A 26,429-nucleotide genomic window follows, 5' to 3' on the forward strand; every position below is an offset into this window, starting at 1 on the left:
TGCTCCCTTTGCTGCTGTCAAATGTTTGCTCATAGTCACCTCACCTTGCCCACAGCTGATATGAATACCATGCCCGCAAGAATCATGACCAATGCAGCCATGTTTGAGCAGGTCCAATTATTGACAATACAGGAAGGCTAATGAGTAGAAAGCTTTAAGCTTTAAATGAATTTACAGAATGATTAACTATTAATTAAGCCATTGAAAGTGCCCATACTTTCTCTTCAGAGACTACGTATTTTTTGTCTCTAATTAAAACAAATATCCCCCAAACAAAACTTTCAGTGTTTTTTCATATTTATAATCACTGGTATTGCAATCATTTTGTTTCAACTCTAGGATTTTCCACTGCAGTTGTATATTAGCAATTAAATGAGATAACCTTGACCTTCCATTTCTGCCTTTTAAATATTAAGAATAATGATTTCAGGGTTCCAGAACAACTGATTTGCATATTCTGAGCTTTATTTTTCCTGTGGGCCATGCATTCATTCAAGAATGCCAAGAACATGTAGAGATGAACAGTGTACCGTTCTTACATTAAGGAGTTTGGTAGCTAGTGGAGAGTTGAGCGGTGTGGTGTGTGTTACTACTCTGACGAAGAACACATCAGCTACTCTTGGGATGTTTCAGGGTATTACAGGAGCAAAGAAGAAGAATGACAAGGTTAGCCAGGGAGCTCTTCTAAGAGAAAGTGACAGTTGATCCTTAAAGAATGAGTGAGAATTAAGTTGACCAGATAGTTAAGGGCATTCCAAGAAGGAACAGCATGAGCTAAGACAGAGGAGTGAAAACCTCTTATGTCTGGGGAAATTCAAGTACCTGAGAATTGTTCAAGTGACATATACATGAGTTTGTTGAGTGATGAGCCTGGACTCAGATATCTTGAGTCTTAAATGCCAGTTTGAATTTTACCAAAAAGGCAAGCTCTCAAAAGCTTTTAAGAAGGGGAGTGTGGAGTTGTTTGTTTTTTTCTTATAAATTTGTTTAAGTTCTTTGTAGATTCTGGATATTAGCCCTTTGTCAGATGGGTAGATTGCAAAAATATTTTCCCATTCTGCGTGTTCACTCTGAGGGTAGTTTCTTTTGCTGTGCAGAAGCTCTTTAGTTTAATTAGATGCCATTTGTCAATTTTGGCTTTTGTTGCCATTGCTTTTGGTGTTTTAGTCATGAAATCCTTGCCCATGCCTATGTCCTGAATGGTACTGCCTAGGTTTTCTTCTAGGGTTTTTATGGTTTTAGGTCTAACATTTAAGTCATTAATCCACCTTGAATTAATTTTTTTGTAAGGTGTAAGGAAGGGATCCAGTTTCAGCTTTCTACATAGAAAATGTGGCACATACACACCACGGAATACTATGCAGCCATAAAAAAGGATGAGTTCATGTCCTTTGCAGGGACATGGATGAAGCTGGAAACCATCATTCTGAACAAACTATCACAAGGACAGAAAACCAAACACCCCATGTTCTCACTCATAGGTGGGAATTGAACAATGAGAACACTTGGACACAGGGTGGGGAACATCACACACCGGGGCCTGTCATGTGTCCCCTGTCATGGGGGAGGGACAGCATTAGGAGAAATGCCTAATGTAAATGACGAGTTAATGGGTGCAGCAAACCAACATGGCACATGTATACCTATGTAACAAACCTGCATGTTGTGCACATGTACCCCCTAGAACTTAAAGTATAATAAAAAAAAAGTTGGGGGAGGGGGTTTGATGTTCTGACTTGTGTTTTTAAAGCATTGGTGACAGTGTGGAGGAGGAATTGAGTTCATTGGTAAAAAGGATGAACTAGGCCAGGCGCGGTGGCTCACGCTTGTAATCCCAGCATTTTGGGAGGCCGAGGCGGGCGGATCACGAGGTCAGGAGATCGAGACCACGGTGAAACCCCGTCTCTACTAAAAGTACAAAAAATTAGCCGGGTGTGGTGGCGGGCGCCTGTAGTCCCAGCTACTCGGAGAGGCTGAGGCAGGAGAATGGCGTGAACCCGGGAGGTGGAGCTTGCAGTGAGCCGAGATCTTGCCACTGCACTCCAGCCTGGGTGAGAAAGCGAGACTCCGTCTCAAAAAAAAAAAAAAGGATGAACTGATCAAACTGAAAAACTAGTCAAAGTTAGTGTTTCTTGACATTGGTTTTGAAACTTTGCTATCAGTAACGGGATCAGTAAGTATGATTAGTGCCCTTATAAAAGAGACCTCAGAGTGCTGCCTTACCCCTTGCACCACGTGAGAACACAAGGAGAAGGCACCATCTGTGAATCAGGAAGCAGCCCCTCCCCAGACACTGAATCTGCCAGCGCCTTGATTCTGGACTTCCAGCCTCCAGAACTGTGAGAAATAAGTTTCTGCTGTTTTTAAGGCGCCCGGTTTATCGTACTTGGTTATAGCAGCCTGACCTAACACACCTATTTTATCTTTACAGTAAAAAGTCAAACTGAGGGATAAAAACTTGATGATGTTTTCAGGAATACCCAACCAAAAAAGTGGCCATTTCCTCCTCCCTGATAGAAGTTTGTGCTAAGATAAAAAATGATAAACAGTTTTAAATCATGAGACCATACCAAGTAGCCATGATTGGCATCACTGGCTAAAAATGAATCTAAAAGAACTTTGAAAAGCAGATGAAGTAGCCAAATGATATGCTTTAAAAACTTGTAAAATCATACTAGAATATACAAAGCTTAAAAATGCATGAAGTAAGAGATGAGAACTCTCCAACAATCTTGCCATTGAAAAACTGACTTAAACATAAAAAAAAATAAGTTAATGACAAACACTGCCAATAAGCAGATCAAACATAACTGGCTGAGAATGAGGGGAGGAAAAGCTAAAATGCTGGTAAGCCTATAAAAGTTGTAAAACTATGTATGCCCAATTGCAAACAAACAAACAAACTCAAACTCCTCTACCAGAACTTTTAAAAAATAACAGAAGAGAATATTTTTAAGGTACATAAGCAATGCACAATTGCCTAATGGTACATAAAAATTGCTAATTCCTGAAAAACCTGTGACTTGAAATATACATTTTTCAATAAACTTTTATTTGTCAAACTCACCAATTCTAAATCTTGCTCCAAACCCTTTTCTTTACTTCTCTCTTTCATTACCTCCCTCCCTCCCTCCCTCCATCCCTTCCTTTCTCTCTTTCTTTCTTGATGGAGTCTGGCTCGTTGCCCAGCCTGGAGTGCAGTGGTACGATCTCGGCTCACTGCAACCTCTGCTTCCCAGGTTCAAGTGATTCTCCTGCTTCAGCCTCCCAAATAGCTGGGAATACAGGCGTCTGCCACCATGCCTGGCTAATTTTTGTATTTTTAGTAGAGACAGAGTTTTACCATGTTGGCCAGTCTGGTCTTGAACTCTTGACCTCAAGTGATCCACCTGCCTCGGCCTCACAAGATATTAGGATTACAGGCATGAGCCACTGTGTCTGGCCTGGCTTTTCCTCTTTAAACTAGTTTTTCTTTTCTTAAATTATTTGTTCAGATTTACATAGACATAGAGACTCGTCTCTATGTCTTTATTGTTTAGATTCATTCATTCATTTGCTGTGCTGGGTGCTGTTTTAGGTACTGAGGATACTGCAGAGAACCAAGAAGGCATCATTGCACTGAGGAAATTAGGAGATGTCAGTTTACCTTCCATCAGCTCTTTCACATGGCCATTGGCAAAACTTCTACCATGCTTGCATCTAATCTGCTCCTTTGATGCATAGATTGAATAGACATAATTCACTGCGAGCTCTTCCTCCTGGGATTGAAAAGGAGCATTCACAAGTTGCCTTATTAAAGTCTTTGGCTAACTAATCAATTTTTTACTGTGAAACTTTTATAAGCACCCTAGGGCCAATTATCTCTATATTTGTACTCTATTAACAGTGTCATCAGCCACAGAAAGAAAGTAATTGCATCTTTATTATCTTTGTGTATAGCAATTCATATTATTGGGCAAGACAAACTGACAGGATCTTGAATTTTGGCCTAATAGTGGCCTAAGGAGAAGCCATTTAGAAAATAGCTTTGTGACCTTGGGCATACTTTTAATTTCTCCAGACCACAGCATCATCATCTGTAAAATTAGAGTATTGGACCAGCTTTCTGCTAAAGGCTATGTTCACACAAAAGTCGATGAATCTTAGGCATTCTGGAGGTTTATAAGAAAAGCAAAGAGAAAATATCACTCTCATTATAAGTTTGCTTGCCATGAAAGCTGCTTTCCTGACAGATGTTTCTGAAAAGGAAATAAAACAGAGAGGGAGCCAGTAACCTGCGAGTGATTAGTTTGATGCTGCATCAGACTAGAATTTACCCCTGTCACTGTCTCCACCTGCCCTCATGGCATCAGGTCCTGAATTTCACTAAAAATGGCAGGGAAGGACAAACCAGGAGACACAAGGGAAATTAGAAGAGATAATTATGGATAATGTGAATGAAGGAAGTAATATGGAGAATGATGCTCGATTTCCTAACAATATGAGATTGTTCTCCAACCATTAGGGTCAGACAGGGTCATTTCTTGAGTGAAAGATCAGTCTAGATACCACAGGAAGTGGTGTTGCTAATTCAGCATGTGGCACTTTTATCTACTGAAACAAAGTTCCATTTTAAGAGTCATAAAGTTGGGATTTGGGTTGTGGCTTCGTATATTTGCATACATACGTGATTGGCCAGGAAGTGGAAGTGGGAGGTGAGGCTGCGCAAGCATTTTCTCCTGAATGTCCTGACCAAATGCAGCTTTGAATAATGACATTCTTTTACCTACTTATACTTCATCAGCAGTTTCCTTGCATTTTTGCCTCAAATCTTCAAAGCTTTTGACCATGTGGGCTTAAAACCATGAGGATAAATGTGTTCAGATTCTTTTGTGGCAATGCCTGCTGCGAGATACCTGTGGTCACTCTGCTTCCTGGTCTGGGTTAGTGGTTCAGAACTGAGTCCACTGGGAAGAATGGCAGTTGAGTCACAAATGTCACTGATTATTCAAAACATCTGTACAGTGTAAATATGGAAATATCTTTTGTACTTTCCAATTCACATATTCAGTTTTGACCAGGAAGTAGCTTAGTCTCTTAGAGTATCTAACTTTTAGTGAATTTGCATTCCAAGAAGCGTTTATTGCTACAATACACAGGTGAAGTGTTATTTTAGAAAGACTGAGACTGTTTTACCTGATGGACAGGTGATTTGACTATAAGTTAAGAGAACTGAGTTCTGGGTTCTAGTGTTGGGCCACCTACAAATGAGCTCTGTGATCACGGCCAAGTCATCTTAACTTGACCTTCTATTATTTTATCCATAAAATGAAAGGATTTTGATTGGAATCCATGAAGGCCTTCGACTCTAACATTCTGTTCTACTATTTCTTACACAAGAGCTCTGTGGATTCTGGACATATGTATTGCTCTAGAAACCCTTGGGAGCCAAGTAAATGTTTAAAAACTCAAATTTCTGTATCCTGTTAGAGGAATGCTCAGGGTGTGTGTGTGTGTGTGTGTGTGTGTGCGTGTTCATGCATGTGTGTGCTCATGCTTGCCTTAATGGAATCTGGATAGATTCAGTTGACAGGAAAATTTTCTAAGATTTTGGTTTTACAGAAATTCTTTTCCTCATAAGGTCTTTGTTCCTCTGTGGGGTCTTCTTTTGACCTTTGAGGAAAGGAAGGCTTAACTTGGATTGCTCATCTGTGTCCTAATAGTGAGTGTCTCAGTATTTGAAGGTTAGCTTAATGACCCAGAGATAGGAGAGCAGATGACATGTAGGTGCCCCTTGTCATGCCAGTGATAGGGGCAGAATATCTGTTAGCATCCTTCTGACTGTTGCTGCAGACACCACTGAAAAGGATCTTCCCGAGAGAGGGACCTAGGCTGTACTCAGGCTTCCTCTCAGTGTCCCTGTCCTCCCCCGACCATGGGAAGGGAAAGACTGAAGATTCTGATGATGCTGAAGTACCCTGCTACATGTCAGAGAATTATATTTGCTCCTCTTTCTCCTTATTATAATTTGACTTGTCTTTTCTCAAGGAAATTGCCTTCTTTTGTGATTTATTCTATTATGATTGGATTTTTTCCCCTGCTTGTCTCATCAGAGGATTGGTCAAACTGGAAATCTTTCAGCTTCTTCAATTAGCGCTTTTGTTAAAAAAAAAAAAAAAAAAGCGTTTTTGGTTAAAATAAAAAAAAAGCCCTAAGTCTTCTTTTCCTCCTGGGTTGATCATGTTCCATTTTCTGGGTCATTTTTCTCAGATTCCTTCACTGTTGGACTGCCTGAGGTCTCATGAGGTGTTTGGGTGTTTCACCTTGAGTAAATGTCAAGCCATAGTATTCATTGCCATTCCTGATCTGGCCCTAAACTTCCTTTCCCACTCACTTTCACACTGTGCTTCAAACAATCCTGCCTCTTTGCCTTTCCTCTGAGCACTCACTTTCTCCTGCCTTCACTCTTACTGATTCCTCTGCCTATACTGCTCCATCTACCCAGCAAAAAGTTTCTTAAAGACCTTTTCTGTGGAGTCTTCAATAATGCTATCTGTTATCCGCATTCACCGGTTGTAAGTACTTTCTGAATGCCCATACATGTTTTGTAATGCTCCTTTGACCATAATCACATTTTACATTGCCCTGTCATTACCATCTACATGGTACTACTCTCATGTTAGATTGTTAATTCTTTGAGGGCAAACATGGCCTTCACCAGTGTTTGCTGGTTGAAATAACAAATGTTTGTTCATTGGCAAAGCATTTGAAAAGTGTCCATTTGAAAAATTGTTAAAGTAATCACATGATTACAACAGCTGATGAAATTTGAATTAGGTCTATGGATTAAATTGGTAGTATTGTATTAATGTTAAATTTTTTGTGTATCATTATACGATAATTATACAAGTAAATGTCCTTATTCTTAGGAAATGCACATTGAAGTATTTAGAAGTAAAGGAGCCTGATGTGCACAAATTACCCTTAAATGATTACAAAAAAATATAATGTGTGTATATATATATATATATATATATATATACACACACACAAACACACACGTTGCGTATATATATATATGCACAGGCATTCTTTGTGGTATTTTTGTAACTTTCAAGTAAATTTGAAATTATTTTAAAATAAAAAGTTTAAAAAATTAAATTGTTATGTATTACTGATCAGGGATAATCATAGAAAAGTAGCCCAAGTGCAGAAAAATAAAAGAAACATTTATTTATAGATGAAAAAGTAACCCAGCGAACAGTCTGAAATTCATTTATTTAATATTTTATAAGTGACGTACACACAGAACATGATGAACTCTCCAAGTTATGATGAGGCAGGTCAATTCTTCTAGCAAGTCGCATGCTAGATGACTATACCTAAATGGCCAGAGAATCTGGGATGGTGCCTTGTGTGGAAGAATAGCAGATGTACCTCAAAGTACAGGCATTGTGAGGTTATGCCTCTTGGCACAAAATAACTCAAACTGTGATTAGAAGATGATGAGCTCTTGCCAGGAGTTACAATGTAGAGAAAAGATTTCAGAATCATTGCAGGTGGTTACTTCTGTATGTTAATGCTACTAAAGATGCCAATGAAATGATGGGCATTAGGAGGCATTTTGGAAGTAAAACTAATTTTGGTATGACATACTTAAATATAGGCGTATTGGTTATATATTGCTGCTTCACATGAACTCAAAAATTAGTGGCCTAAAGCAACAAAGATTTATCACTCACAGTTTCTGTGGGCTAGGAAGTTGAGAGTAGCTTAGCTGGTGGTTCTAGCTCAGGGTCTCATGAGTTTATAATAAGTATGTTAGCAAAGGCTGCAGTCATCTAAAGGTTTAACAGGGGCTAGAGGATCCACTCCCAAGATGGATCACTCGCACAGCTGTTAGCAGGAGGCCTCAGTTCCTTACTGTGTTGGTCTCTCCACGTTGCTGCTCGAGCATCCGATTATCGTAGCAGCTGGCATCCTGTGAAATGGTGTTCAAAGAAGTGAGATGGGAATTTCAGTGCCTTTTATGATCTAGTTTGGAAGTTTATCATTTTTGTAATATTCCATTGGTTATACAAGCCCACTTATTCATTGTGAGAGGGGCTTACACAGGCAGGGATCATTGGAGGCCATCTTGGAGGCTGGCTACAATAATAGGGTATAATTATGGTTGCTGTAGCAGCGTTGAAAAAAAGAGGAAAAAGAGAGTGAACTTTATAAAAATGCCAAGAGGGCTTTTGATTTTGGTGGACAAGCCAGGAAAATTAAGACTCTAAAGGTTGAGAAGAATGAGTAGGAATGTTATTGAACTGTATCAAATTATGACAAATTTCGAAAAATACACATGATTTTATTCATCAAAGTTTGGAACAAGAAGTAGTGTTTGAAGTTTCTTTTTCTAATAAAAAAGAGATGTAACCTTGTTTTCTCAGTAGGAAATACATAGATTGAACCCAGAAGATATAACCAGGGGATTCAGAATGCTTTAAACCCAAAACAGCTCTCCTTGATCTCTACCATAATTTATATTATTTCTCCCAGTCCTGCTGATTCTTTCTCTCATTGGTTTCTCGCACACTTCCAATTCCTAGGCTACCACCCTAGGAAGGTCGTTCCACTTCACACGTGAGTGCAGTAACCTCCACACTTTGTCTTTGCCTCCAAAGGATTTGGTCCCTTGGTTGGTTTTTGCACACCTTCTCTGTTAATCTCCCAAACACCTCTTTCATCAAATAATGCCCTTGCTCAAAGACTTCAAGTAGATTCTACTGCAGACAGAAAGAATTAAACTGAACTCCTTACCTTGGTGCTGAAGGCCTTTTATCACCACCAAACACCACCCTCCTTTCTAGGATTACTTCTCACAATCCGTTATAAAACCTTCTGCTCTCCACCCTCGAGGCTTGGCTGTTATCTTTCTCTTTGCCTTGTGGCCCCTCCTTGAGTTTTAATTTACTTAGAAGCTTCCTTTTATCCAGGTGTGATGCTGAGGGCTGGTCACAGGCATTGTCGCCATCAGCCAGGCCTGTTCGTATATCTGCTCTTACCTGATTGTCTGACTTCCAGGGAGACGTTTAATCTCAGTATTCCCTGTATGGGGATAATAGACCCTCTCCTGTGGACTCAGTGAGGTTTAATTGCTAGTGTGAGGTGCCACTCAGTGATTTCTAGTTTCCTTTCTTTTTCAAGTCCCTGCTCAAGTCTGACTTTCTTCATGAGCCTTCATAGCTCTTGTTGGCTTCCCCTCCTCTTAAAACTCTGGCAAGTCATCTCTAAATGGACTCATTTGGCAAATAATCATATTTTGTTTATAATTTTTTCCTTAGTAGATTTTAAGCTATTATGGGCAGAGACTGTGCTTTACAAGTCACAGAAGTTGCCATAGTTTCTTGCCCTTAGATCTTTAATGAGTATTGTTTTTAGATTTTTCCCCCATATGTTGTGGGCGATGGATTCACGGAGACATTGTAGAGGATTTTCCAAAGCTGATGATGAGTGAGTTACCAGGGTGTTCCCCAAATTATCCCTTAACACCACCTATATAATGACTGTGCAGTTGGCTGTTTAGGTAGGTAGGGCCACATCTCTGTTCCCATAGCAGCTTATTCTGGTCTTAATCATGGTATGCATCATGCTGATTGAATAGGTCAGTTTGTGGCCATTTTCCATGTGGGGCTGTGAGCTCCTTCGGGATAGCTGAGCACTGGACATTGTCAGTGCCTTGCACAGTTTTTGTTTGATGTGAAGTGCCCGAAGAATTAGAACCATTAGTAAACATTCACTTCATGCTAATGTTTAGGGATTTTTTTGTGGAGGGGGGGCTTGTTTATAAAACCATTATAATTTTATAAACAGATTTGAGTGTATATATATATATGTATACATATATATATGTATTTTTTTTAGACAGGGACTTGCTCTGCCACCCAGCTGGAATGCAGTGCCACAATCACAGCTCACTGCAGCCTTGACCTCCCAGGCTCAAGCGATCCTCCTACCTCACCCTATATTCCACCCCTCTCAGTAGCTGGGACTACAGGTGCATGCCACCAAGCCTGGCTAATTTTTTTTTTTTTACAGATGTGGTCTTGCTATGTTGCTGAGGCTAGTTGCAAACTCCTAGGCTCAAGTCATCCTCCTACCTCGGCTTCCCAAAGTATTAGGATTATGGGAGTGAGCCACCGCACCTGGCCTTTCTTTTATTAATGCTGGTAGGCACACTCATTTAACTTAAATGAATACTCTGTTTCTGCCATTACATGATTTAATTTGATTTAGAATATGTTTGTTGTGGGTTTGATGTTAGCAAAATGACATGAGGCCCTCAAAACAAAGTAAATATAGCACTTGTACTGTTTGAAATGAATAGTCATACCTGAATAATATGTTATTAGAATAACTAGCCTTGCTCAGTGAACAGAGAAGTCATGCTAATGCCTTAAGGATTCCTTTCATCAGCAAACTAGTATTTCCATGGAAGTCCCCATCTGAGATTGTTCTCAGGGCAACCAGCAAGCATTACTCATTCTACATCTTTAATGCACTGAAGCTGGACCATTGCTTCTGTGTTCACGGCCTCAAAGCTCCAGGAAGAACTTAGCACACTGCCTCTGCCAGCCTTTCTGAGTAGTTTGAGGAAGGGTGAGTACATCCTTTATAGATAACACGATGGAGTGGTCAGGTGAAATGGATGGCTCTTGTTGAAAAGTGGCTATTCTTAATCAATAAATTTGTTTTAATTTAACTTAGAGATATGTGAGAGAATCTTAGTAGCAGAAAATGAGCTTGAGAAAAAAACTGGTTGAGGGTACCAAAGTTATTTCTATGTGTGCACTTAATTGATTCTAGGAAGAAAATAGATTTTGGAGCCAAAAGGAATCATCTGGAATAATTTTCCCCTCTGTTGTTTCAAAAATAAATTAGTAAGTCAACACCCCATTATTTATTTCTCTTTAACTCAATGATAAAGAAACTACTGCTTATCATCAGAACTAAGACTCATCCATTGTAAGGATTTTGTTCATCCTGATTATTTATTGAGGCTTTTGTGGTAGAATAAGCAAAGCTTGCCTTCCAAGTGGAGCTGCAAAACACAGGCAGCAAGAGGTAACTCTGTGGGCTGTTTCCCTTTCTAATAGGAGCACTTTAGCAATGCTAATCAGTTGTACTGATTTTGTTTTGATTTTTCCATAATAATTAAGTGAATGATCTGAAATGCAATCAAGTTTGGCACTAGGGGGTTTATGCAAATGACTCTTTTTTTTTTACGTTTTAAATTTTGTTAAATGGAATCATAAGGAAAGTTATTTGAACAGGAAGTCTGAGTGGGTGAGGGTAGCCAACACCCAATTTAGAGATTTGAATGTATTCAAAATGTCTATCTTAATGAAGCAAATCACCACTGCATTGCCTTTGTTTTCAACTGAAATAATACTATTTTTTAAAAATTGCATTTTGTTTTCATTTGCATTCCAAAGTGGAAAATTATAAGACAGGATGATGCAGCATAGAAGAGAGAAATGAGGAAGAATAAATTTACTGGACTTTCCTTCTTCATAGTAGGCATAGTGGAAAAAGGGTACTCACTATGTTTACTCACCAAAACCTATAGAAGAAAACAAAGAAGATAGGGAAAAAGTAAATGAATGCCCTATTTCTTTTTTCTTTTCTTTTTTTTTTTTGAGTTAGAGTTTCACTCCTGTTGCCCAGGCTGGAGTGCAATGGCACGATCTTGGCTCATTGCAGCCTCTGCCTCCCAGGTTCAAGCAATTCTTCTGCCTCAGCCTCCCAAGTAGCTGGGATTATAGGCAGCTGCCAGCATGCCTGGCTAATTTCTTCTATTTTTTAGTAGAGACGGGGTTTCACCATGTTGGCCAGGGTGGTTTCGAACTCCTGACCTCAGGTGATCCAGCTGCCTCGGCCTCCCAAAGTGCTGGGATTACAGGAGTGAGCCATGACGCCTGGCCTAAATGTCCTATCAACTTCTGATTTTGATTGCATCTCAGTGCCTTTATTAAACAAGATAGAATGAAAGGACAATCCATGTTTCCTAATTTAGAGAAATGCTATGTTTCTTAGTTCTCTACAGCTTATTGGCATATTTCTGAGATGTCTTCTCTCCTCATTGTCTATAACATCTGTGTTATTTTCTCAAACAGTTTTAACCAGCTTATGTGAATTTGCATGATCCTTGCCTTTTGATCAAACAATTCTTTTTGGTTTTTCAGACTATTCTAGAGCTCAGTAAATTTTCTAATTTTAGTTAGGAAAATGTACTGGGACAAAGAGACCAAGTAATACACACACATATCCACACATATACATACACGCACACTTATTTTTCAATGTACTGATATTTTTTCTTTCAAAAATGGTACCTGTGACTTCTCAATGCAGTTTGATATTTCTGTATACTGAACTTCCAAAGCAATTAGAAGGTGGCCAAATTCTGGTTTGTCTCTGTTATCTCCTCTTCACCGGGCAATGCATCAGGTACAAAGCAAGAAGAGAAACCAGAAGATTAGTGTCAATATTTTTACATTAAAATAAAACTCACAACCTCTTTCTTGTTCTGGGACTTTGATTCATGCCTTGTGGCAATTTCTAACTTTACAGACTAAACATTTCTAATTGGTAAATGGATGGCTTGAGTCTGAGATGACTCAGGAAATAAACTTTCCCATTTGGGGTAATTGTTTATGAGTAGATGGCAGGTTACTGCTTACCAGCCTTCATGTCTTTGAGGAAAGAATGAAAGCTAAACACATTTCACACTTCATTGAAAGGAATTACTTCTCCTGACATAGATAAAGCAATGAGACAAGGAAATAATTGCCATGCTCATTTGTTACAGCCAAATATATTAAAGATTTTTTGGATGGATGAGGAAAACACTAGCTGAAACATTACATGACTTCAACTGTAAAACAGGGACAATAAAAACTACTACTTAGTTAAGTTGCTGTAAGGATTACATAGATAATTCACATAAATGGCTCAGTACTGTGTCTGGCACACAGTAATCGGTCAGGAAATGTTAGCTGTTATTGTTTATTATTATCATCATCATCATTTTTTATTCATTCCCCTTAAATGAAATAGCTTCTGTATATAATGTTAAGCTTCAGATTTTACAACTTCATGATGCATGTGAGAAATGTCAATAATTTGAATTAATCTATAAGTTAATTTTGGTTACCTATTTACACTTTATCTATTGGAATTATTTAGTGACCATTGAAATATCCTTTTTAAGATTTTACAGCTTCTTTAATGGCTTACACAATATCTTTTAATTATACTACAAATTCATGATTTTTTTCCTTATTCCAAGTCAAATATTTTCTTTTGGCCTTTGTTGAGTCAGCAATAGGTAACCTGTCACAGTATACTTAAACAATCTTGATTTTGAAGAATTTAATATTTCCTCATTTGATCTGTCCTGAATTTGAATGATAAACTATTTCCTAAAGTTGTTTTTTTGCTGTTATTGTTGTTTGTTTGTTTTAAGATAAATTTGTCTTTTCAAGCATTATTCAATACATTTGGTTCCCAAATATTAAAAACTTCTTGGTGTGGAAAATTAGTATAACTTCTTAAAATGCCAGCTCCCACCCAGAAAATCACTGCTTTGCTCAAATAATCTGGCTCATTATTACTAGTTTCACTAGTTTACCAACAAGCAGGTTGGTACTTATTTTGTTTGTAATTAAGAAATGGATCAGTGATTTCTAATTTTGTATCCATTTTTATAATGATTAGATGACATAGTATGACAATTAAACGTTTCCTTCTTACTAAATTCCAGAGGCTGCAGGAGTGCGTGTGATTCTCAGGTGCAAACCATTACAGGTGTTACAGACCCGGGCCTGGCGCGGGTCCTAGCACATCGTATGTGTTCAATAAATGCTTGTAGGTGGCTTTGCTTGATGATATCAGAGGAACCTTCAACTTGACATATCTAAAACTGAACCCAAAGCTTCCCCTCCCCAGAGGAGGGCTTCTGTGAGTCCCATCTCAGTGAGGGGCTAACAATCCCCACAAGGGGCTAAACCAGAAGCTTCTCCCCTCCCTTAATCCATGTTCAATAGCCAAGTCCTGTCGATTCTGCATCCTAAAAATCTCCCAGAGCCACTCCACTTCCTGCAATCCCATTGCTGCTGCCTTGATCTGTTCACAGTCGTGTCTCACCTGGCCTCCCTCCAAGAGCCTCCCCTTGCAGCTAGAGTCATTCTTCTAATGCCACTCTGCACCATTTACTAGCTCCATGTTATCCTTGGATGAAGTTCCCTACTGCACAATGGCTTATGAAACCCATCGCGACTCCCCCTCTGTCTCTTTCCCCAGCTGTCCCCTTTCTCTTGCCATGAATTAACTTGAACTCCCTAAATGCACCTGGCCCTCCCTTACATGTGGATCCCTCTGCCTGGAACATTCACCCTCTTCTATCTCCTTTGCCAGCCTATCTATTTTCCAAACTTTTAAATATGTTACTTTACGGTCTTTAGGTTCATTTTCTCCAACATCGACCTGCAAACAGCTTTACATGTTTTTCTATGTATAATCTAGTTTTTAGAAACCCCTGTGAGATGTTTGGTTTCATTTCTATTCAGCAGATGGAGAAATTGAAGCACTATGTTTAAGAAACTTATGTCATGATTACTAAATTATAAGTATCTTAATGGGCAGAGATAGGGACTGGTTCTGTGTTTTATATCCAGCCTTTGCATGATGACTAGGATGGAGCAGGCATTCAGTGCATTGAGTGACTTATTGACTGAATCTCAGTTTGAGCCTGAGGTACCTCTCTCTTGATTCGATGGAGCTTCTGTTTCATCATTTATTTTGTAGAACAAATGAGGCCAGATACCTCTGTGTGCCCTCCTCTTCTAGAAGGGAAATATGCCAGGTGAGAGAATGTGGAGGCTTGTGTTGCTCTGAATTGTTCTGGTAGATTTCTTTAATATTGGCTTTCATAAATGAGAAGGGCTTTTGTTCTTGTGGCAATTGATGATGATTTGCATATTTTAGTAATTTACAAAATAGTAGCCACCCTGCACAACATAAGAAATACCCCTCTCTCCTGGACCATGGAATCTGGCTATTGAAATACATGGCTTGTTATGCACATTTCAGCCCCAGTGACAACTGGTACCTGGTGGTTGCTGTACTGAAAAGAATTCTGTGTAAGTCATTTCAATGCATTTCTAATTGGGATTTTTTTTTCTTGTAGGTTGTTCTTCAGAAAAAAATGGTTATTTCTTTGAACTCATGCCTGAGCTTTATTTGTTTATTGTTATGCCACTGGATTGGGACAGCATCACCTCTGAATCTCGAAGACCCTAATGTGTGTAGCCACTGGGAAAGGTAATGGTTCTGATAGGAGCCTGACAAAGAATTGCTGAGAATTTCCCTTATTGACTATAATTATCAGTCAGATGTATAAAATTAGAATTTGTGAAGAGATTGTGAAATTACTTTTATGTAAAAATCATTAGTCATAGCTAGCAAATTAGGTAGTGTTAGTCACGTTGGTCTTATAGAGTATATATTATGTGAAAAAAATCTTGATATATCTAATTCTAACGCAGGTGCAATTGTAAGATTCAGGGAAGACATTAATGGTGCAATTAAAAGATCTTCCTAAGGTCTCGTCTCTGATTTGAATTTGCATTAATTTTGGGGAGCTGGACTTACGCATGGGAACCCATGAGTGAGAAGTGGAAAGGAGCATGAGATAATATACTGAAGTATTGAAATATATGGGATTTAAAAGAATTTTGCTGTAGATGGCTTGAAAAGGGAGACCTGAATTTGGTGTAAACTGGCAAGGCTGCATAGAGGTAGTGTCCCCTGAGATGCTCTTGAAGAACTAAATAAGATGAGTGGGTTGCAATGATTGGAAGGGGATCTTGGAAGGGGAGGCAGTTTGGCAGTTTGAAATCAGTGCCATGCGGACCACCGAGAACTGTGCACAACCAGAGCAGAGTTAGTACCGTATTGGAGGAAGGTGTGGTTGTGTGAAGGCAGATGATGTAATGTCCAGATATGAGCAATTTGCAGTAGAAAGTACAAAACAGTAGGTCATCTTCCAGGACTTTATAGTCCCTTTGGAACACAAAAATAGTACAAACCCATCCAACGATATTGCAGTACAATCAAGTCCAGTTGGCTCTCCTCTAATGTGCTACTTGAATTTCCCAGAAATTATCTTTACCCAAAAAGTGTAAATGCAAGTGTTTTAAACAAAGAGAAGATGTTAAGTACTGCAGGGTAATATGTATTTTTAATAGCTGTAAGTACAATTATATCAAACTCTTGATCTTCAGCACCGTGATTAGCAAACCACCGAGCACATATTCTAATCACCTTTATCCCCCACTGTTAGGACGCATAAAGCCCAGAGCCTCTCAAGCACAGCAGTGGTATTATTCTGGGGACACGCTGGTTTCTCACTCAGTATTATTTTTGGTAAGGGCTTATCCCTACCTCCATTGGTAGTGTTACAAGCAGGGTAATTAAAACACAATTACCTGAGTAGTCAATGGAGTTATACATTATTATGAAACTTTAAGCTGCAGAGAGAATATATGTATATAATAAAGTTCTATATATTTGTGGTATTGACTACATTATACAGAATTTAAGCAGAAGGACTTCCGATTAGTTCTCTTTATAATATTTACAGCACCTCCCATAAAGCATTTCATCAATAAAATATATAATAAATACTTATTAAAGTAATGAATCAGTGGCTACATCAATGGGTACAGGTCAAATTTAGTAAAGGAAGAGACCATTGGTGGTTGAACTTCTTGGAGGGATGATAGATTTGGGATGGGAGGAGAAGTCAAGTTTGTGAGATGCTGTGAAATAAGAATCAACAGATCTTGATAATACATTGACTGAGGAAGTGAAGGAGGCAGAGAAGACCAGTATTTAGAACTTGCTGTGTGAAGTAATCCAGATGTCACTGCGCATATGGAAAAATAAAAGAAAGAGAGTTGATTTGAAAGGGAAGGGGTTAGCGTGGGTTTGCCATGTTGGGTTTATAAAATCAATTTAAAATATGGGCCTGGAAGTATTTGGGAATATAGATTTGGGAATATCCAGCATGATGAGATGTGAGATGTGAACAGATGAACTCTCTGAGGGAAAGACTATAAGAGAAAAAAAGGCTGGGTGCGGTGGCTCAAGCCTGTAATCCCAGCACGTTGGGAGGCCAAGGCAGATAGATCACTTTAGGCCAGGATTTCGAGACCAGCCTGGCCAAAATGGCAAAGCCCCATCTCTACTAAAAATATAAAAAGCCGAGTGTGGTGGCGCATGCCTGTAATCCAGCTACTCAGGACACTGAGGCACAAGAATCGCTTGAACTCAGGAGGTGGAGGCTGTAGTGAGCTGAGATCATGCCACTGCACTCCAGCCTGGGTGACAGAGCGAGACCCTGCCTCAAAAAAAAAAAAAAAAGAGAGAGAGAGAGAGAAAACAATTTCAAGGCTTCAAATAATCCAGCACCCACTTATAAATACATATTTTGTCCTGCTTCCCTGGTCAGCAGTTGACCAGAGCTGCCAATGCATAAGTGCATTGTCTGGCTCACCACTGATAATTCCCACTGTCTAAAACACTGCCTTGCATGTGGCATGTGTTTAATAAATTGTTGAATGAGTGAGTTCATCTTCTGATAGGAAACAAAATGACTAAATATGTACATCAATGTGGGAGGGGCATGGAGAGTGAGAAAGACAGATAGACAAGGGGCACATTAATCTCTAAACCTAATAGAACCCAACAACTGTGCAAGTGATTAGTGCAAACTCTAAAATGCTCACTAAGGGGCAGGGAAATTGAATGTGAACAAATAGGAAAATGATGAAAAAAACTTCCAGTTTTTTTTAAATGTACTACCAGGAAGAAGAGTTGACAGCTATAATCTTCTTATTGATAAATTTTCTGTTGTAAGGCTAGATAATGATTTCTAGAAGAAAGGTAAAAGAAAGTAGAATTGTTTTGGTAAGAATGGGGACCAGTATAGAAGATAAATTGTTCAATTCCCACCTATGAGTGAGAACATGCAGTGTTTGGTTTTTTGTCCTTGCGATAGTTTACTGAGAATGATGTTTTCCAGACATGTACCCTAAAACCTAAAGTATAATAATAAAAAAAAGAAGATAAATTAAAATGATCAAATAAAGGCACAGGTGACCGGTTCATCTAGTATTTTCAAAAATGTAAATGGGCTTGAACTGAAATGGGGAGAGGAAGATGAGCCCCAAGGGCATAATTCTGGTAGTAGGGCTTATTTTAAGCTCTTCTTATGCTCAAAACCACCTGTACCCAATGGCTCAGAACCATGCAATCACCTGGAGGTTACTTCTCAGACTGGTCGGCAGAGCTGAGGCATGAACTTGTTAGAAATACAGACTCTCAGGTCCCACCCCAGACCTACTAAATCAAAATCTGCATTTTAACAAGATCCCAGGGAGATTTTTCTGCATACTCAAGTTCGAGAAGCACTAAACAAAAATACTTCCATCAATGGCTTCTAGCTGCATCCCAATTGATATCTGAATATTTATTTTGAAATAGAGATGTGCCTTGTTTTAATGCAGCAGTTGTGATTCTAAGAAATTGTACATAAAATGAAATTAAAGAAAATGAAATCATTTAAAATACTCAAGGGGTGTTTATGATTAAAGGAACTCTGTACAGTGTCTTTTTGGAAAATGAATAACTGTAGAAATTATCTATTCCTTCTCCTAACCTTCTTTCTGTATTCTGTGAATTTGAGTTTTTCCATTCAGTGGGGTTTCTTCCAAAGAAGGTGCAAGTGAAGAGAAACCACACTTTGACCAAACCTTCAATTACTAACACAGAAGGTAGAGTAATTGAATAAGCAGTTCTGAAGCAAGCAGAGATAAGAAATGAAGATTATTACCATATCTGATTAAAGTAACAAGATAATTTAGGCAGGTAAAATGTAATTAACCACTTTGGAACGTGCCCAAGTGATAATGGCTTCCTCCCCTTATTCTCCATCTCCTCCCCCACTCCCTGGTTCTTTGACCTTAAATTAAATCTTGCTGGGGTTTCTCCCCAGATAATACTTAATAGATTAAAATCATGGCAATGATATATTTTCAGTATGTCTGAGAAGACTAAACAAACAAACAGGAAATAAAGAGTTTTGCCTCTGAATGCTGAAAGTTGTGCAGAATTGGGATCAGATTTTTAAAATTCCAGTTTCCCACTCCTTGTCTGTTTTAGAAGCTTTAAATGCTCTATAGTGATGTTTGGGAGAGGATGGGGCAGGACAGTGTCTGAGGGTCTTGGTGTTACTGCTGACTCTATATGGAAGCTCAGTGTTGCTCATTGTCAATGAAAGTAGGATTGGACCAGATAATAGAGGAGATGCCCTCACACTCCGTGACTTCAGGAGCAGCTGCTGGTGAATGTGGAGGTATGGAGTGTTAGCAGAGGAGCTAATTAAGTTCCATCAGCAGCCTAAGCACTGGCCAAAGTGGCCATGATAAAGACCAGAGGAGGCAGGCCCATTCTTGAAGACATTTCCCTTCATGATTCAAACACATCACTTCCAGAAAATGGGCCCCTTGAAGAGTGACAGCTTAATTGCCTAATGATTGGTGGGTATTGAGCAAATTAGGTGTAGTCACTTACAAAGTATTTGGCAGTCATAATTTGAAGACTATGTACTAACATGGGAAAATGCTTATGATATACTCAAGTTAAAAAAGAATGTTTTAGAAATATGTGCTTGGCATGATTATTATAATGTAAGAATTTAGAATTACCCTCAACCCCAAACTAAAACCTCCTGGAAACTGTAAAGAAGCACAACAACATGCCATTGGTGGTTATGTGAGAGCTATGGAATTCTCTCTCTTGCTCTGTTTTTTAAAAATGTGTTTTCCAAATTCCATAGTGTGATTATAATACCTTTACAAATGAAAAAAAGGAAAAAAACTGTATAGAAAGAAAAATAATGTGTAAGAAACAACAGAAAAGAAATTCATGTTGGAAAGGCTTAGTACCTTTCTCCTATAAGCTTAAGTGGAAGCTTCAGTTTCTGACCAATGAAAATTAGGCAGGTAATTATCATCAGTCAGAAACTGAAGCTTCCACTCAAGTTTATACAGTAATTTAACTATGGTTAAATTAGTTGAACTGTAGTTTAACATAGTTAAATTAGTTGAACTATAGTTTAATATAGTTCAAAATAATTTATATGCAGTCAGTTCTGTACTGGGTTTGAGTGTCAAAACAATTTTAATGAGTACAGCCAAGATTAAGGAGAAATACTCAAAACATAATGAATTTTATACTCCTATTTCCCCCAAGCTATATATATTTCTCCACGGAAAGCTATACTGTGTTACATCCGGCATTTAAATATTGGTCTCTCATTAGATTGAGAGCTCCTTGAGGGCAGGAATTGCATAGAAGTTGCTCAATAAATGTTTGTTGAATTGAAATCCTAAATATTTTGATTGTCCTTTTAATAAAAGGGCTATTGGTGAGCAGCAAGTGACAAGAAGAGGAAATTCATGTACTCCAAAATTCCCTCTCATTTAAAAACTCTTTTTGGTTCCTGGAAATCAGTGAAAACATTTTATATGTGTGCTTATGGAATTGGTTCTTCATCCACATCAAATAGAACTGGCCAGGATGCATTTGTTGATGATAACTTTTGCACTCCAAGGCACACAAACTTGAATATCATAACATGGCCTTTGAAATTTTCTGGAAACTCTGTATCCGGTCTAGCTCCAACAAATGAATTTAGTTCAGCTAAATTAGTTCTGTAGAGCCTGGTTGAATAAGTTTTTTCTCCCAGCTGGCATTAATTTAGAGTGGCTTCTTTTTTGTTCTTACAGCATATGTGGTAAGTTGCTCTATTTTGCTCATAGGTGGTGTAGGACTGTACCTGTACACCAGTTGTATACACAGAGGACATTCATTCACTTTGTTTCTCCACTAGAAATGGAACAGAGATATAATGCTGTAGGCCTTAAGATTCAGCTATTTACAAGCAGCTGGATAGAAAGTGTGAACTTTAAAAAATGAGAGTCAGAAAATATGATTTAGTATTGAGTTTATTCAGGCACAAAATTTGAGGGCGGCCATACAGAAAACACACTTCAAAGGAATGGGCTCAGTGTTCCCAAGTGGGGAAGTTAAATTTTCACCTATATAGGCAGAAACAGAGAAGTTTAATAAGGTTCGACATTTTCCATAGAAAGCCAGTACATATGTTACAGCGATTTGATTGATTACAGTTTGCTACATTTCAAGGAAGATTGCTTTAACATTTCATGAGGAAGGGTAATGATCTGAGGGGGTCTTATCTCTGATGCCATTTGGTTATTTCTAATCATTTATAGAAAAAAGAAGTTGCGGCGACAGAGCGAGACTCCGTCTCAAAAAAAAAAAAGAAAGAAAAAACAAGTTGCCGCTGCCTGCTGCATGAGTCAGTCCACATGGTTATATTCCTCTCAAGGCTCAAAATAATGTAAAGTTCCACTAGCTTTAAATTTGAATTATTTAATTTCATGGGAGGAAGAAATATTGGTAAGGAAGTCTTAGAACCTCAGGACACTGCTAGGGGTCTGAAGAAAATACAGATAGCTTAATGTGATATGTCATTCCAAGAATATTAATATTTTAGCAGGGGCCTCTTGCGTTACCCAAAAGGAGTTACATCATAGCATGCAGGCATTTGCACCCTGTATCCTCATCTGAACTTATTTTTGCAGGTAGCAATGGGTAACATTTGTTGGAGGCAGAAAGAAACAGTCATCTAAAGTATATGTTAGAAATTCAGGGTGCTAACTAAGAGGGGATCTTCAACACCATCTCTGACTCCTTTTATTTTAAAATGTGATCATGAGGACCCAGGGAAGTGAGGTTATCTGCTGAACATCTCCCAGTTTCTCAGTGTCAGTACAGAATTATAACCTTCTAATCCAGTGCTCTTTTCAACAGAGCCTGTTTCATTGCCCAACATTTATGAAGGGTCCCTAAATTTACCTAGAAATAAATTGCAATATCCCAAAGAATGAAATACACAAAACTATGAATAGTGCGATTACTTCATGGCTGTCCTATTGAAGCCTGATACATAATGACTACCAGAGACCAGCTGCAGAAAGAAAACCCATTGTTTGTGAGGCTAGCACCACATAGCTTTTCAAATGAGAAGGTTCTGTCTAACCTGAATTCTTCATGCTGACATTTTAACTTCCTTCCTATTAGTGAACTTGGGCTATTGATTTGCAGCAAATGAGTCTGTGATTATGGCCCATTTTTTTGTTTGTGTGAATTAAAGATTTTACTGAAAATCTTTAAGAGAATTAAAGCAAATAGAATAAATTGTTGGGAGAAGATTATCCACGTTTTCTTATAGGCAGACACTAAGCTCTTTAGCATGTAATACACTGTTTAAAATGAAGAAGTCTGGAATTGAACAATGAGTATTCTTCATATTTCATGGATGTTTTCCACCCATGTTCTTAGGCCCATAGGCTTGTATGTTTTCACTCTGATAAGAACCTGTTAGTGAAAATGTATTGGAAAACAGACTATTTAAGTAGTAGCAAGCTGTTGGTGTGATTATTTTAGGCTGATTGTCTCAGCCATATGTTTAGAATCAGGTTTAAAGACTACTTTATAGTATTTATTTAGTTGTTGTATACTGTATAGTCTTCCATTGCCTGAAATCAAATTATTCCAAGTTCCAACTAGAGAAAAATATGTTCTTTCTGATATTTTAAGAATCAGTAGCAAAATGCACTCTATTACTTTACTTGAATTGTTTCTTTGCTGAATAACATTATTTGCATGCAGACTTAGAATGAAAACCTCTGCGAATGATCTTTGTTATCCTTTGAGCCCTGGGGTAAGAGGAGGGAATTAAATACAGAAAAATACAGAGTGGAATTTTTAAATTTGGGAATATTAGGGTTTATAGTGAATAGTAAAAGAGAATTTTCTTTAAAATTTACAGCACAAATCCTTGTATTTTAAATATATTGTTAAAATTGATCCTTTTGGGGTTCTAGTTTAAATAAAAACCCATAAAAACATGGACATTCTCTGTTAAAAGTCACTATGGAGTTGCAAATGGAGATAATTTAGCTTACAAACTTTTAAATACATAGTATATTATTAATTTAAAAAAGAGAAATATTGATTTCTTATTTTTCCATTTCTTTTCAGCTACTCAGTGACTGTGCAAGAGTCATACCCACATCCCTTTGATCAAATTTACTACACGAGCTGCACTGACATTCTAAACTGGTTTAAATGCACGCGGCACAGGTAATAGAAGCTCAGACATGTTTATGAGTTTGGCTAACTTGGAATAGATTCTAATACAGAGATATTAATAACAGCAGAAAGTGCATCCATTCATTCAGTGAATAGGTATTGAGGGCTTGCTACTGTCTTGTCTTTGTGCCAAATCACAGGGGATATAGAAAAGCAGAAAGATAGCCCATGCCATAAAGGAGCTTACAGCCTAACTGCAGAGAAAGTGTCTGCTGTTTACCATTATTTGTTAACAAGAATTCATCTAGCCTCTGTGTTGTGCATAACTGGGGGAGACCCTGTTACTTATGGACAGCAGCAGATGTCAAGAAATTCATATCTTAGCATATGTTTCCAGTTGAACATCTGACTCAGTTTAGACTAACTTAAGTTTGACCCTTAAGTAAAACAAGACGTATTTTTTTCTATAAATGTGAACACAGAAACAAAACTAAAATATAATTAAATATTAATGTTAATATAGAAGGGAACTCTGATGCCCTAATTTTATTAGTAGTATACTAACATTTATAGTGTATGAGTTATGCCTTGAGTGCAGCATCTGCTGATTGTACTGCACTAAATGATGTTATGCTCAATGTCATTTCTTCACACAAGCTGGCCTTGGTCACTCTGTGTAAATTAGCATTTCCCACCTGTCACATTCTATTCCCTGACTCAGGCTTTATTTTTCTTCACAGCATGTAAACATTACCTGCCATTATATGGTCTAATCATTTGTTTAATGCATGTCCTTACTTTAACAAATTCAGCCAGATCTGTCTTCCCGAGTAAAATGTAATTTCCTTGAGAGCAAGGGGTTTGTATTGTTTTGCTCACTGCTCTTTCCCCAGTGTCTAGAACAGTGCCCAGGATATAGTAAGTGCTCAATAAACACATGCTATGTAAGTGCATCAGTGAATAAATGGTGCTTTAGTTCATTGGAGAGGTCTTTTGTCTGTTAGCCTTCTATATTATAATGGGATGAGACTGCCCTAAGGTTTTTAAAGGAATTCTCTGAACTCTTCCTTTAAAACATACATAAGTGAATGATGCTTAGATGGGTATCATATATGAATTAATCAATACTTTTCAACATATCTTAAGATAAGTGAAAGAGGGAAATCATGAAACTACTGACCCCTTGAAATAAAGCATAGATTGGCTTCTATAGGGAAACTTAATATCTTCTTAGCAAATTGATGAGTTAGTATTATGTTGGTCTAGACATGTATTCCATATTTCTTCATAACGAGTTTGACATACTTTGCTTTTCAGACCTTTATTATGTTTAATAGCTAATTTTTCCCTCTCTATAGAGTCAGTTATCGGACAGCCTATCGACACGGGGAGAAGACTATGTATAGGCGCAAGTCTCAGTGTTGTCCTGGATTTTATGAAAGTGGAGAAATGTGTGTCCGTAAGTAAGACTTTCATGCCTTTGAGATTCGCTTGTTTTTCCCAGTGCTGGTTTGCTTCTGTTAATGGCAGCTGAGACAGAGGCCTGGGGAGATGGGTGTCTTGGAACATTCCTTTTCCCTCTGGTTGCTACTTTTCCTTGGCTTGTGTAATGAAGGAAACATTAACTCTGTCCTCCTGTCTTATCCAAAGTCTCCAAATGAATGTTGCTTAAGGTGAAAACAGCTGTTACAGAAAGATGATTCAAGGCCGGATGTGCTGATGTGAATTATAATTCTTCAATAAATGTCTCATTGGAAATTGGTCAGGACCCATTGGACCTGGGTCACAGAAGAGAACAGAGACCTAACTTTCCCGCAGCTGACCTGAGTCAACTTCCAAGAGGCCAGCATATTCTTTTCTGGTGCACAGAATGATGAGGCTTATTAAATGTAGAGGAGTTTTCACATTAAAAAATGACAATAGGTCTGCGTCACAAAATAGAACTTCTTTTCATTGTCATTTTCCCTCTTCTCTACACTCCCCACTTCACCAATTCATTCTGAGATGCCTTGAGAGAAGTTTGGTATCTTATGACACACTTCAGAAAATCCTAGAATATGAGATGCATGTGAGATGCAGTTTGCAATTGAGATTTCTTTCTTTGTGTATAGGTCACTTAGAAGAGAGATCATTAGAGACTATTTTACTTGAGTATTATGGCTCAACACACAGCTAGAGGGGCAACTCTGCTTTCTGAGTTGAGATGCTGATGTTGAGTAGCATAGAGAGAAGGTTCTGCTGTAATTTGGAGGCACCAGGAAATGACTGGATAGATCTCAACTTAAGAATCTGGAGAGCCCAGTGATATCACTGGTTCTACCATCACTTGCCTGGGTGGCCTCAGATAAACCATTTATACCTCTTGGAGGTTCCTTTGCTGCCTCAGAGATAGGGCTTGGAATAGTACATGTCTCGTCTTTCTTCCAACCCCTGGATTCTATTCTGTATGCAGACAGGGGCAGCTCCTTAGCTTGGATTCAGAATGGGCTATATTTAGTAATACATGTTCATAGAAAGAAAAATTAGAATATGTAACTAAGCAAAAAGAAGAAAATAAAAATACGTTGTGGATATTTTTCCTGGTCAGTAATTATACTTCTGTAACATATTGCAAATGTCAGTATACTGTTGCATTATAAATACTTGTTTAATCAATCTCAGCTGTTGAATGTTCACACAATTTCCAAGTTTTACCTATTGTAAACTACTCTAAAGGACATCATTGTGGTTAAATAATTGTTCATATCCTTCATTAAGTAAAGATAAATTCCCAGCAGTAGAATTACTGGATTAGAAGTGTACATATTTTAAGACTTTCGGTGTATTTCTCTTTAAATACCCACCAGCAGTAAATGAGAATGCCTTTTTGCTTATACCCTGAGCCAATCTTCCTTTCACTAATTTTTTCTTAATTTGCATGTCTTTGATTAATAATGATGCTGAATAAGAAAAATTACATGTTTATAATCAAACATCTTAGGGAATAATCACGAGCAGATCTCAGTGGCCCAGGCTGATGGGAAATTTTCAAAAGAAAGCAGCGTGGAGTACACACAGGGGTGGGGATTGGGGAGGCTTGGCCGCTTAGGCTGGCCACTTCCCAGAGGCCTTCAGTGACATTATCTTGATGCCTTTACCTGGGTTCAACCTTACAAGCA

At 38.2% G+C, this 26,429-nt stretch overlaps 1 protein-coding gene across 1 annotated transcript in view; it reads left to right on the forward strand.

Annotated features, from left to right (window-relative positions):
• MEGF10 (multiple EGF like domains 10) overlaps positions 1-26,429 on the forward strand; it is a 172,022-nt gene that overhangs the window by 26,061 nt on the left and 119,532 nt on the right. Inside the window, exons 2-4 of the mRNA XM_030818398.1 lie at positions 15,215-15,348; positions 23,221-23,322; positions 24,630-24,730. Of these exons, the coding sequence (XP_030674258.1) occupies positions 15,233-15,348; positions 23,221-23,322; positions 24,630-24,730 (319 nt within the window). The 5' untranslated portion in view covers positions 15,215-15,232. The remainder of the gene's footprint in view (positions 1-15,214; positions 15,349-23,220; positions 23,323-24,629; positions 24,731-26,429) is intronic.

Source organism: Nomascus leucogenys, chromosome 2 (assembly GCF_006542625.1).
Source record: "Nomascus leucogenys isolate Asia chromosome 2, Asia_NLE_v1, whole genome shotgun sequence".
Classification (NCBI taxonomy): domain Eukaryota; kingdom Metazoa; phylum Chordata; class Mammalia; order Primates; family Hylobatidae; genus Nomascus; species Nomascus leucogenys.